Source organism: Microtus pennsylvanicus, chromosome 13, assembly GCF_037038515.1.
Source record: "Microtus pennsylvanicus isolate mMicPen1 chromosome 13, mMicPen1.hap1, whole genome shotgun sequence".
Taxonomy (NCBI): domain Eukaryota; kingdom Metazoa; phylum Chordata; class Mammalia; order Rodentia; family Cricetidae; genus Microtus; species Microtus pennsylvanicus.
In genome coordinates this window covers 2,939,837-2,952,681 of record NC_134591.1, presented here as the reverse complement: position 1 = coordinate 2,952,681, position 12,845 = coordinate 2,939,837, and the positions used below count along the sequence as shown (strand labels likewise).

The 12,845-nt window shown below is 48.9% G+C and overlaps 1 protein-coding gene across 1 annotated transcript; it reads left to right on the top strand.

Moving 5' to 3' along the window:
• Positions 1 to 948: 948 nt before the first annotated feature.
• Positions 949 to 8,791, top strand: Tex48 (testis expressed 48). Its single transcript, XM_075946540.1, has 4 exons — positions 949 to 1,036; positions 1,391 to 1,510; positions 6,929 to 7,039; positions 8,688 to 8,791. Exons 1-4 carry the CDS (start codon positions 949 to 951, stop codon positions 8,789 to 8,791), a joined length of 423 nt encoding a protein of 140 aa, XP_075802655.1.
• Positions 8,792 to 12,845: the final 4,054 nt, after the last annotated feature.

Sequence of the window (12,845 nt, the reverse complement as noted above, 5' to 3'; positions counted from 1 at the left end):
ACCCATGCAGGAGATGTTAGCAGCTAGGACCAATTCAGCAGTTAATAAAAGAAACAAGTAAATTGGTTGTGATGACAGACACCTAATCAATACTATGGTAACAATTCCTTAAAAGGAATTTTTGACACAGAACGTGAATGGAACATATCTAAAGGTTTAAAAAGTTGACATATACAAGGAGTTGGAACTAAAACAAAACTTTATACTCTTGTACCATTGACACATGAAAGGTTTTTGGAGGAATCACCCAGATTAACTTCCTCTTACCACTGAGGGACTTACCCATAAGGCAAATGTTCACACCAGGAATTAAACCTACATGACTATACACTTCCTTACCATGTTCTTGTGGGGCCAGGGAGTTGGAATAACTTAGAGGCAATGAGTTATGAAGAGGAAATCAGAGGAATGAAATGGCCATGGGCTCATCACTTCCTGTATACCTACCACCACGGAGTCAGCTTGCATATAGTTAACACTTTGCTTCTGTAAAATGGGAACCACTATTTCTGTTTTCCATGCAGTAAGAGTGAGGCTCTAGAAGGCTAAAGAAAAATCCAAGACGTGTCCCTAAAAACGGGGAAGACCACAGAGCTATCTGAAACCTGCTCCCCAGTGGCCTGCTCCTGCAGGATTCTGCTCCCCAGTGGTCTGCTCCAGTAGGAGCTCCTGCAGGATTCTGCTCCCCAGTGGTCTGCTCCTGCAGGATTCTGATGCAGCAGGTCCTGGCTGGAGCACAGACACAGATGAAGGAGTAGCACTTTTCAGCTATGGTTTTGTTCATCTAGGAAACAGCCCTGCTTGGTGAACTGGGCACAAATTCAACACCAGTGATTCCACTGCAAACAAAGCTGGCAGAGTAAAGTCTTCAATTCCTCTCTATGGGTAAGGAAATTCTGTATAAAACAAGAAAAAACATCCTTAAAAGAGGGCTTCTGGGTTGGGGGGATGGCTCGGGCAGTAAAGCACTTGCCATGGAAGCTTAAGGACCTGAGTCTGGACCCCAGAACCCTCATAAAAAGTGGAGCATGGCAAGGTGTGTCTCTAGCCCCAATGCTGGGGATGCAAAGACAGAGAGATTCCTGGAGTAGCTAGCCATTCTGTCCAAGTGGCAAGTTCCAGGTCCAGAGAGACCCTATCTCAAAAAGCAGAGGTGGGGAATGGTTGACACAGATACCTGATGTTGCCCTCTGGCCTCCACATACACACATGAACACATGTGTACACACACACACACACACACACACACATACTCACACACACACTAGCAGCAGCAGCTTAGAAAGAACCAACATGAACTTCCTGACCACAGGGAGTCACAAACAATTTCTAACAAATCCATGAATTCAGAACAAAGAATACATCGTCCCCATTCGTTTACATCCTACAGCAACCTACCAAAACCTGGCCTCGAAGATATTCTGTTTATGCTGCCGAGACTGTGAGGAAGCCGTCATTGAGAGCTCCAAGCCTCCTAGTCAAACCCAAGAGAATCAGCCACCATCCTACAGTAGGTATCCAACAAGAACACCTTGCCTGACCTCCCTAAGCCTCGGCTTGTCTACCGTCTTCCTCCGGAAATGACCCCAAATTTCCTTCGTCATTACTATACTTTTATCTTTTGAGATTATAATTACATCATTTTCACTTTCCCCTTTGTCACTCCAAACCCTCATGGCTCTCTCTCTCATATTCATTAACTGTTACGTGCATATAAGTATATACATACTATTCCTAAATATGTAAGTACAACGTGCTCAGTCTGTATGATGTTACCCGTATGCTTTAAGGGCTGACTATTTGGTATTGAATACCAATTGTGTGTGCTCTTTCCTGAGGAAGACTTTCTCCATCTCTCGGCATTCCTTAGTTGCCTGCTTTATGTAGGACGAGTCTGTGGACTCTCCCCACCCACTTGCACATATCATTTTCTTCCTTGTTCAGCTCATGTTTGGGCAGACGTATTGGAAAGATTTTATGGGTGTAGCTTCTGGCTGACTTTATTAGGAGACATGATCACATAGTCAACTCCCTGGTCCTCTGACTCTACAGTCTTTCCTCCCTCTCTTCCACAATGTTCCCTGAGCCTTAGGTTAGGGAGTGGCTTTGTAGATATATCCTTCATCTTTTGATTGAAAAAACTCCAAGCTAAACTGAGCTGGAGGATACATGGCTATGCACAAATAGTCAGTGAGCTCAAGCTTGCTAAAGTGTGAACTGAGGTCTTGCAGCACGGACATCACCAGAGAGCTTCTTGGAACACATTTTTAGGGCTGAGGATGTTAACACAGTTAACTTGGAATTCCTTAAGGCTTAGGTCCAATACTAGCCCCACACATAAAACAAAAAGAGTGTGGTGGTACACATCTGGTCCCCCCAGAACTTGGGAAGGTAGATTCGGGGAGACGAGAGTTTCGAGGCCACCCTCTACTACTTAGTGAGCTGGAGGTCGGCTCAGGAGATATGAGACTCTCAAAATTTAAAAAGTGCATCTCCAGACCCCGTTAAACCCTACTGAGTTAAAACTGTTTTAGTATGGTCTCCAGGTAAATCTGGATGTACTTTGCAATTTAAGGAACAAGGCTAAAGACTCTAAGGCAATAGTTAAGGCCCCCTGCCTTCGGAGCTAACATGCCCCTTTGAGTTTCAGTTCTGCCACAGAGGTTGAGCAAGTCACTGTTAGAGTCAGCTAGCCTGTTGTGTAAAACAGGAATATTAATAATACACTTGGGGAATCATTGGTATGTGGAATAAAACAAGGCCCATAGGTGCCTAGCACAAAACAGGTAGAGAAGCAACGAAGACGGGTAAGTTCAGAAAGACTCCGGCAAGGCCTCTGTTAAGAAGCCTTGGAGCTCCAATGGCCAAAGTTCAGGCCACATCACCACGCCTTCTTGTCTTCCCCCTCAGCAATCTGAGACCCCTTAGGACACTGAAGGCATCCCAGCCTCCAGTTTGTATCACAGCCTTCTTGATGGCCCAGGACAGAAAAGACAGGAGTCAAAATCAGCAATTTCAGAGAGAGAAAGAGAAAGAGAAAGAGCATTATTATCAAGATCAGGCAAAGCTAAGACTCATGGGGACACAGCAGGACAGAGTGCTGATGGAAATCTGCCACCGTCCCACTGACAGATGAAACTGGACAAAGAGCAGGAAAAAATCCTGGAACCGAAACCTGTAGACCAGGCTGACCTCGAACTCACAGAGTTCTGCCTGCTTCTGCCTCTATCTCCCGAGTGCTGGGATTAAAGGCGCGCACCACCACTGCCTGGCTGAAGAGCAAAATATTAAAAATACAGATTCCCTTTCCCCTGATGATGCCTGTGAAGTGTGATCTATCATTCACCAGTACACCCACACCTCTGTGTTCAGCTCTAGTGGATCCCCACCTGCATTTCCCCGTCTACACTGCAGCTCTAGTGGATCCCCACCTGTATTCCCCGTCTACACTGCAGCTCTAGTGGATCCTCACCTGCATTTCCCCGTCTACACTGCAGCTCTAGTGGATCCTCACCTGCATTTCCCTGTCTACACTGCAGCTCTAGTGGATCTCCACCTGCATTTCCCCGTCTACACTGCAGCTCTAGTGGATCCTCACCTGCATTTCCCTGTCTACACTGCAGCTCTAGTGGATCCCCACCTGTATTCCCCGTCTACACTGCAGCTCTAGTGGATCCCCACCTGCATTCCCCGTCTACACTGCAGCTCTAGTGGATCCTCACCTGCATTTCCCCGTCTACACTGCAGCTCTAGTGGATCCTCACCTGCATTTCCCTGTCTACACTGCAGCTCTAGTGGATCTCCACCTGCATTTCCCCGTCTACACTGCAGCTCTAGTGGATCCTCACCTGCATTTCCCTGTCTACACTGCAGCTCTAGTGGATCCCCACCTGCATTTCCCATCTACACTGCAGCTCTAGTGGATCCCCACCTGCATTCCCCGTCTACACTGCAGCTCTAGTGGATCCCCACCTGCATTCCCCGTCTACACTGCAGCTCTAGTGGATCCCCACCTGCATTTCCCTGTCTACACTGCAGCTCTAGTGGATCCCCACCTGCATTTCCCGTCTACACTGCAGCTCTAGTGGATCCCCACCTGCATTCCCCGTCTACACTGCAGCTCTAGTGGATCCCCACCTGCATTTCCCCGTCTACACTGCAGCTCTAGTGGATCCCCACCTGCATTTCCCTGTCTACACTGCAGCTCTAGTGGATCCCCACCTGCATTTCCCCGTCTACACTGCAGTTCTAGTGGATCCTCACCTGCATTTCCCCGTCTACACTGCAGCTCTAGTGGATCCCCACCTGCATTCCCCGTCTACACTGCAGCTCTAGTGGATCCCCACCTGCATTCCCCGTCTACACTGCAGCTCTAGTGGATCCCCACCTGCATTTCCCCGTCTACACTGCAGCTCTAGTGGATCCCCACCTGCATTTCCCTGTCTACACTGCAGCTCTAGTGGATCCCCACCTGCATTTCCCTGTCTACACGGCAGCTCTAGTGGATCCCCACCTGCATTCCCCGTCTACACTGCAGCTCTAGTGGATCCCCACCTGCATTTCCCTGTCTACACTGCAGCTCTAGTGGATCCCCACCTGCATTTCCCCGTCTACACTGCAGTTCTAGTGGATCCTCACCTGCATTTCCCCGTCTACACTGCAGCTCTAGTGGATCCCCACCTGCATTCCCCGTCTACACTGCAGCTCTAGTGGATCCCCACCTGCATTCCCTGTCTACACTGCAGCTCTAGTGGATCTCCACCTGCATTTCCCTGTCTACACTGCAGCTCTAGTGGATCCCCACCTGCATTCCCCGTCTACACTGCAGCTCTAGTGGATCCCCACCTGCATTCCCCGTCTACACTGCAGCTCTAGTGGATCCCCACCTGCATTTCCCCGTCTACACTGCAGCTCTAGTGGATCCCCACCTGCATTTCCCCGTCTACACTGCAGCTCTAGTGGATCCCCACCTGCATTTCCCTGTCTACACTGCAGCTCTAGTGGATCCCCACCTGCATTTCCCTGTCTACACTGCAGCTCTAGTGGATCCCCACCTGCATTCCCCGTCTACACTGCAGCTCTAGTGGATCCCCACCTGCATTTCCCTGTCTACACTGCAGCTCTAGTGGATCCCCACCTGCATTTCCCCGTCTACACTGCAGTTCTAGTGGATCCTCACCTGCATTTCCCCGTCTACACTGCAGCTCTAGTGGATCCCCACCTGCATTCCCCGTCTACACTGCAGCTCTAGTGGATCCCCACCTGCATTCCCTGTCTACACTGCAGCTCTAGTGGATCTCCACCTGCATTTCCCTGTCTACACTGCAGCTCTAGTGGATCCCCACCTGCATTCCCCGTCTACACTGCAGCTCTAGTGGATCCCCACCTGCATTTCCCTGTCTACACTGCAGTTCTAGTGGATCCCCACCTGCATTCCTTGTCTACACTGCAGCTCTAGTGGATCCCCACCTGCATTTCCCTGTCTACACTGCAGTTCTAGTGGATCCCCACCTGCATTTCCCTGTCTACACTGCAGCTCTAGTGGATCCCCACCTGCATTTCCCTGTCTACACGGCAGCTCTAGTGGATCCCCACCTGCATTTCCCTGTCTACACTGCAGCTCTAGTGGATCCCCACCTGCATTTCCCTGTCTACACTGCAGCTCTAGTGGATCCCCACCTGCATTTCCCTGTCTACACTGCAGCTCTAGTGGATCCCCACCTGCATTTCCCTGTCTACACTGCAGCTCTAGTGGATCCCCACCTGCATTTCCCTGTCTACATTGCAGCTCTAGTGGATCCCCACCTGCGTTTCCCTGTCTACATTGCAGCTCTAGTGGATCCCCACCTGCATTCCCCGTCTACACTGCAGCTCTAGTGGATCCCCACCTGCATTTCCCATCTACACTGCAGCTCTAGTGGATCCCCACCTGCATTTCCCTGTCTACACTGCAGCTCTAGTGGATCCCCACCTGCATTTCCCATCTACACTGCAGCTCTAGTGGATCCCCACCTGCATTTCCCGTCTACACTGCAGCTCTAGTGGATCCCCACCTGCATTTCCCGTCTACACTGCAGCTCTAGTGGATCCCCACCTGCATTTCCCTGTCTACACTGCAGCTCTAGTGGATCCCCACCTGCATTCCCCGTCTACACTGCAGCTCTAGTGGATCCCCACCTGCATTCCCCGTCTACACTGCAGCTCTAGTGGATCCCCACCTGCATTCCCCTGTCTACACTGCAGCTCTAGTGGATCCCCACCTGCATTTCCCTGTCTACACTGCAGCCCTAGGTGGCCCCTACTATCCAAAGCAAAGCATGTTATTTTGTTGCAGGTATGAGCAGAGGTGATTTGTTGAGTTACACATCCAGTGTCTAAGCTGTTACCCCTGCTCCAGAGACCTTCGCCTGTCTCTGAAGATTTTTGTCATTATTCTAGACGTACATAAAGGCTTAAATACAATCCATGCCTGTCTCTGCAGTAGTAAAATTAGAAAAAAAAGTCTAAACACAAAATAGTCCATTGGATAAATAAATCTTGAATTATCCATAAAAGAAAATACCATCCATTTACTACTTTTTAATGTAGTGACATGGGAAAAAAGTTTATATGAAGAAAATGAATCACATACATGGAACACGCAATCTGATGAACTATGTTAAAATATGCTTAGGTAAAAATAATATCTGGGAGGAGAAGAGTTGGATCATTTTTCCTTTTGTAATAGAAAAACAAAAAATAGAAAAACATTGATCCTTTAAAATATGTATTTCTAAATTCAGCACCTGCTTAAAGGAGGAAGTTTCAAACTCTCCCCATCCCATCGTATCCCTCATTCCCCTGTGTGCTGCTTCTACCGGCTTAGTGCCCTCACTTCTGTGATTGGCCAAGCCTTCCCACGTGACACCCATGGAATTCTCATTGTCAGGTTCGCAGACTCAGAAGAATGAGTTAAACAAACCAAATTGCAAGTACACTAATACCCAGTTCCCCACTGGTCAAGAGAAGAGACTCTCTTCCAGCAGCAGCGAGTTTGAAGGTGAGTCCCAGACACTGGCCTCTGGGAAGGGGGGCTCCGTCCTGATGGCCAGACCCAACGGGTATGTGAGTTAGCTGTCCACACTGCAGAGGGCGCTGTGCATCCTATAGCACCTGGCCTAGCTCATTATTTTCCATGCTAGATGCTGTATTTGAAGGAGAGGCTCTGGGAGGAAAGGATGCTACACACACACACACACACACACACACACACACACACACACTCTTCTGGGCACCACAGTGTGGTCTGGAATGTGCATTTTCTGTGACACTGCTTAATCTTTACACACTGAGCGCCAGACTGGTAGGTCTGCCTTGGGTTTGTTTTCTGATATTTCCCCAAACCCAGCCAGGTACCGGTCAAATGAGTAATATCTGAAAACGCTAATGAGCTGAGCACAGCTCAGGTGGGATGATATGTCTTTGGGTCAAAGAAGAACTAATGCCCCACCTAGTTCAGTAGCACAAACCATGAAGAAGAAAGGCAGTCGTGTTGAAGGAAATTTATCCTGTGCCCAGATGGCCTCCCAAAGTTCGCTATCCCCCAGGGACCACAGAGAGATAAGGATCACTTACATCTCCCCACTGTGGAACCCACCAGTCACTCAAGCCCTTGTTGCAAACAGGAGCCCATTGAAGGGTAAATTTTCCTACAATAGCCTACCTGTTCTATTTGAATCAAGAGTGAGGAGCTGAGGGTCTCACTGGCTCACCAGTCTCTCCATTTCTGATATTCCATGCCCGAGTAGGCTGAGATCCACACTGGGAAAGGGACTTTATACCAGGAAACACTATCCATGTCCAAGATCCCTGTTTCCTACGACTTGTGCTTTGCAAGACTTTCTGTTGTGACTCCACCATGCAAAACAATACCATGCCCGACTAACTAAGCTGGGTTGTGCCTGGGCTCCCAGAGAGCTCATGGAATCTGGGAACCCGTCCCAGAGAGATACAGTCACAGCAATCAGTCCCAGAGGGATACAGCCAACCCATCCCAGAGGGATACAATCCGCCCCAGAGGGATGCAGTCCCAGCAGTCTGCCCCAGAGGGATACAGTCCCAGCAGTTCGCCCCAGAGGGATACAGTCCCAGCAGTCTGCCCCAGAGGGATACAGTCCCAGCAGTTCGCCCCAGAGGGATACAGTCCCAGAAGTCTGCCCCAGAGGGATACAGTCCCAGCAGCCCGCCCCAGAGGGATACAGTCCCAGCATTTCACCCCAGAGGGATACAGTCCCAGCAGTTCGCCCCAGAGGGATACAGTCCCAGCAGTTCGCCCCAGAGGGATACAGTCCCAGCAGTCTGCCCCAGAGGGATACAGTCACAGCAGTCTGCCCCAGAAGGATACAGTCCCAGCAGTCTGCCCCAGAGGGATACAGTCCCAGCAGTCTGCCCCAGAGGGATACAGTCCCAGCATTTCGCCCCAGAGGGATACAGTCCCAGCAGTTCGCCCCAGAGGGATACAGTCCCAGCATTTCGCCCCAGAGGGATACAGTCCCAGCAGTTCGCCCCAGAGGGATACAGTCCCAGCAGTCTGCCCCAGAGGGATACAGTCCCAGCAGTCTGCCCCAGAGGGATACAGTCCCAGCAGTCCGCCCCAGAGGGATGCAGTTCAAGGCTCTTCATTCACAAGCATGCTTTCCTTCTTTCAGAACTGACTGCATACAACATACAAACAGGATACCCTAAAAAAAATCTAAACCGCTACTGCCAGGAACACTGGGCCTTCCGGCCGTGCCTCATCGGGAGACCCTGAGGGTTCTAGTGGCGGTATCACACGGCTCTGAGCTGTGCAGCAGCTGGAGGGTTTGCATGAGGATGAAGAAGGCAGTGGACAGGATTCATGAAGACTGATTCAGAAACTCCACCACAGGAGGGAAGAGGTCTGAGCCATCCCTGTGCCAACAAGAGTCACGGCAGCTCCTGACACAGCCAGGGAAAGGAGGGGCTGCCTGCATTAAAGTCCTTGATTGCATCAGAGGACGTGTCCCTCCTCTTTGTCCCTCCCCCACACCTTATAAATATCTTATCTCTTCTTATATTGTCACTTCTAAATAGTCTATAAAAAACTAGACTTTGTGAATAGCTTTTGAAAATATTTCAAATATATATAAAAGTTGTCTTAATAGAAAAAGTAGATAAAAAAGAAAAACTCTTTCCGATTCATCAGTGTCTTACACATCTCTCCGTTTATTTTATAATTTTTATCTTATTTTTTTTCCTGAATGATCTGAGAGTGAGAATCCTGCCCCAATCCTAAACCTTCATGAGCAATTCTTATAGAAAGGGTATCCTCCTTTAACTCCAGCAGGGCCCAGAACAAATGCTGCTCACACACTAAGAGCACCCTATTCAAATGCCATCAATTACCCAAAATGCCTCAGAGTTCTCTCACCCAAGACCATGGATTCACACAGTCATCACGAATTTCACCTATTTCAAGTGCTCCGTTTAGATTTTTCTGATATTTTCACTAGATCAGAGCCAAGGTTCCCATTTGGGGAGGGAATGGCCCAAGAGGAGTATTGTGTCCTCCCTAGTGGGTGGTATCAGGAGGTGCAGGGCACACAGGGCACCACATGAGTGAAAATATAGATTGCTTGCTGAAGGGGTTTAGTGTGGAGCTCACTGACAGGCCACTTGCCCAGCATGCAGAAGGCCTGAACTTGATCCTAATACTACAGAAATAAAAACAAAGTCACTTGTTAGATTCAGTTCTTGCTAAACAAATTTTTCCACTTTATTGGTTTGTTTTTTTTTTTCCAAAAGATTTATTAGCTTGGTTTTGTTACTTTGTTCTCTTGTGTGATTTCTGGGTTCAGTCACAGGCAGTCTTTATTACTTGGTTGTATCTATCTTGATTTTCATTACATCCCATTCTTTGTTTATTGAGAGGGGACAGGACAGGTTGTGCAAGTGGCGATCAAAGGACAGCTTGCAAGAATTGGTTATATCTTTTCATGATGTGAGTTCCAGGGTCTGAACTCAGGTCTTCAGGCCTGGCAGCATTTTTAGCTACTGAGCCATCTCAATAGTCATGTGCTTTTTCTTGACTCTTGAACTAGGAATTTATTTCATTCTTTTCATTTCCCGATACAAGCATTTAAAGTGTATGGTGGGCAAAACGGCCTCCAACCAAGGCCACCTTTCCTCCATTTCCTGGAACCTGGGGGCATTTTACACTGTAGATTAAACAGACAGGGTGCTAAAGTGTGACCCTCAGATGAAGGTAAACCCAGGTGTGCGACGGGCCTAGTCCTGTCAGTGTAGACAGTCTTCCACGCAGTCCCGATCTTGTTCCTGACAGCACAGAGGCCAGGACAGAATTGAAGTGGTGGCGGCAGGCAACACAGACTTTCCCTCCGGGGTGGAAGGAGACCTTAGCTAGAACACGAGACGGGGCAGTGCCTGACCCGCTGAAATGCTCACCGCTGATGCTGCGCCCCACTCTCCTTGTCTCTGGCGTGACTATGTAATACTGAGTGCATGGAACACAGCAATGCTGAACCTGAACTCCATCCCCATCCCTAACGCTGCACCCCAGTCTCCTTGTCTCTGGCGTGACTACGTAATACTGAGTGCGTAGAACACGGCAATGCTGAACCTGAACTCCATCCCCTTCCCTGCCATATCTTCTTGAGTGCCCTCTGACTGGCTCAGCTGGGACGATATGTCTTTGAGTTATGGAAAGAAAGATGTCTGACCTAGGACAATGGTGGAAGCCATGAAGATGAAAGGTGTCCAAGTGGCCTCACACAGGACACTGAGGAGGTGGGACACCTGCGTCTACGCAGGTAGACTGTGTAGACAGGTCCAGCTGTCTCAGAAGAACACATCCTAGCTGGCCCGGTAATCCAAGGACAAGAGACATCTCTTCTAACAACCTAACACATACTGGGCAGTGGGACAAACCCCTGCATAGGTCATCAGCAGCCCCCTCCTCCCAGACCTGTGGTCCTGTCCAGAACCCGTTACCCCCATTCCCCGGTTCTCAGCTCTGTGACATCACAGCCTCCTATCCACTTAGCCAACCTAAAGAGTAGGAGAGGGCAATCTCTATGCACTAAAGGATGACAGTGTCCCCCACTGAATACCAACAGCAGATACTACACTCCAGGTCGCCTTCATCAACTGCTTCTCCTTCTGGCTCCTGGCTCCTCTCCTGTACTGGATGGCCCCAAAGGGTTCCCCAAAATCTAGAAACCTGTTGGCTTAACATCGGTGACCTTGTCTCATCTGGCCAAGGTGGTGTGGGGTCTCTAGAGACCTCAGACTTAGTCTATTGAAGATAAAACAGAAGTTCTCCTCTTCGGCTCCTACATTCATCTAAGGGGGGTACAGATGGCACAAAAAAGCCTCTAAGTCCCCTATGTCACTGTATTTTACTGTATACGCACTTATGTATGCAAGATGCCATGCTAAGCCTTTAGACCTTCACAATCTCCGACAGGTCTTATCACCCCCTTGTACAGAGATGCGCTGAACTTCAAGAAGGATTACACAGAGAGGTGTTACAGAAATTAGGACACACCCCCACATCCACTTCAGTAAAAAGTGTGCATGCTTAACCAAGGTCACTCTGTCCATCTGCAGGAAAAGTCTTGCTATTTAAGTCCCCCACCATCAGCTCTCAGAGTACCGGATGCTCCTGACCATGCCATCCTGGGACAGCCTTCAGGGGGCGGTAGACAGCAGCAGCGCTGGCTTCCCACAACACCACACTAACGGTACTCAGGCAGATCAGCTCTGTGGTAGAGGATCTGCCTACCGTATGCAAGGTACAGGCTCCATCCCCAGTAATGGAAAATAAAACAGAATCACTGAAGTCCAAGCTGTTCCTTTGCCTGTGACACCTTGAACAAGTCATATTTCTGAGGCTCAGTTCTCTAAGAGGTAAGAGTTCTCTAGAGGCTGCTATGCTCAATATCTGTCTTTCAGTTTTTATTAATCATGCTACAAATGGTTGCCAAGAGCCAGCGGCTGGCTGTTTTGCTTTTCTGACCTCCAATATCTGTCAATCATGCTTCACAGTTCCCTATGACAAAGTGGGTCACCATCCTGCATCATAAACACAGAGGAGACGAAAGAAAAAGTATCCTCAAATGCCAAAGCACCTGCCCTAGCTAATCAATGAACACGAGCATGCCTCTCTCTGAGGCTGGCTCTCTTCCCATTAACTTGAATAGCGAAGTCCCAAATGAAGCTGTTTTAAAACTAGAGAGTAAAAACCCAATTGGCAGAAAGGAACCTGCGGAGGGTTGAGTGTCACTCAACAGAGAAGCTCCAGGCATTAATTCTACCAACACAGAGTGGGCGCCCACTCTGCCCTGAGTTAGGGTGTGGCCAGAGGTGCTACTGGTGATCCATCCTGTCTCTGAGAGCAAAAATGTTGGTCCTGTTCAGGATCCTCACACAGGACTTGACACCAGTAAATCCTCCAGAAATACTTGTCCCCAGGTACCCAAAGAGGATTAGTCCCAAAACACATGGGCTTCCAAGGCCCATAAATAGGTCATAGTATTTGCATCTAACCTACACACACACACTCACACAGAGGCGCGCGCAAGCATGCGCACACAATGCAAACATGTACACACATATGCACACAGACATATGCATACACATGTACACACACACACACACCACTACCTTTTAAACCATCTCAGGCTACTTATAATGCCTAGTGCTACAGAAATGCTTGTTATGTCCTATGGCTTAGGCAATGATAGGAATCTGTATGTGCTCAGCAGAGATGTACATTTGCTCAGAACTTTCTCATCCATGGCCGAATGAAACTATGGTTCAGAGTC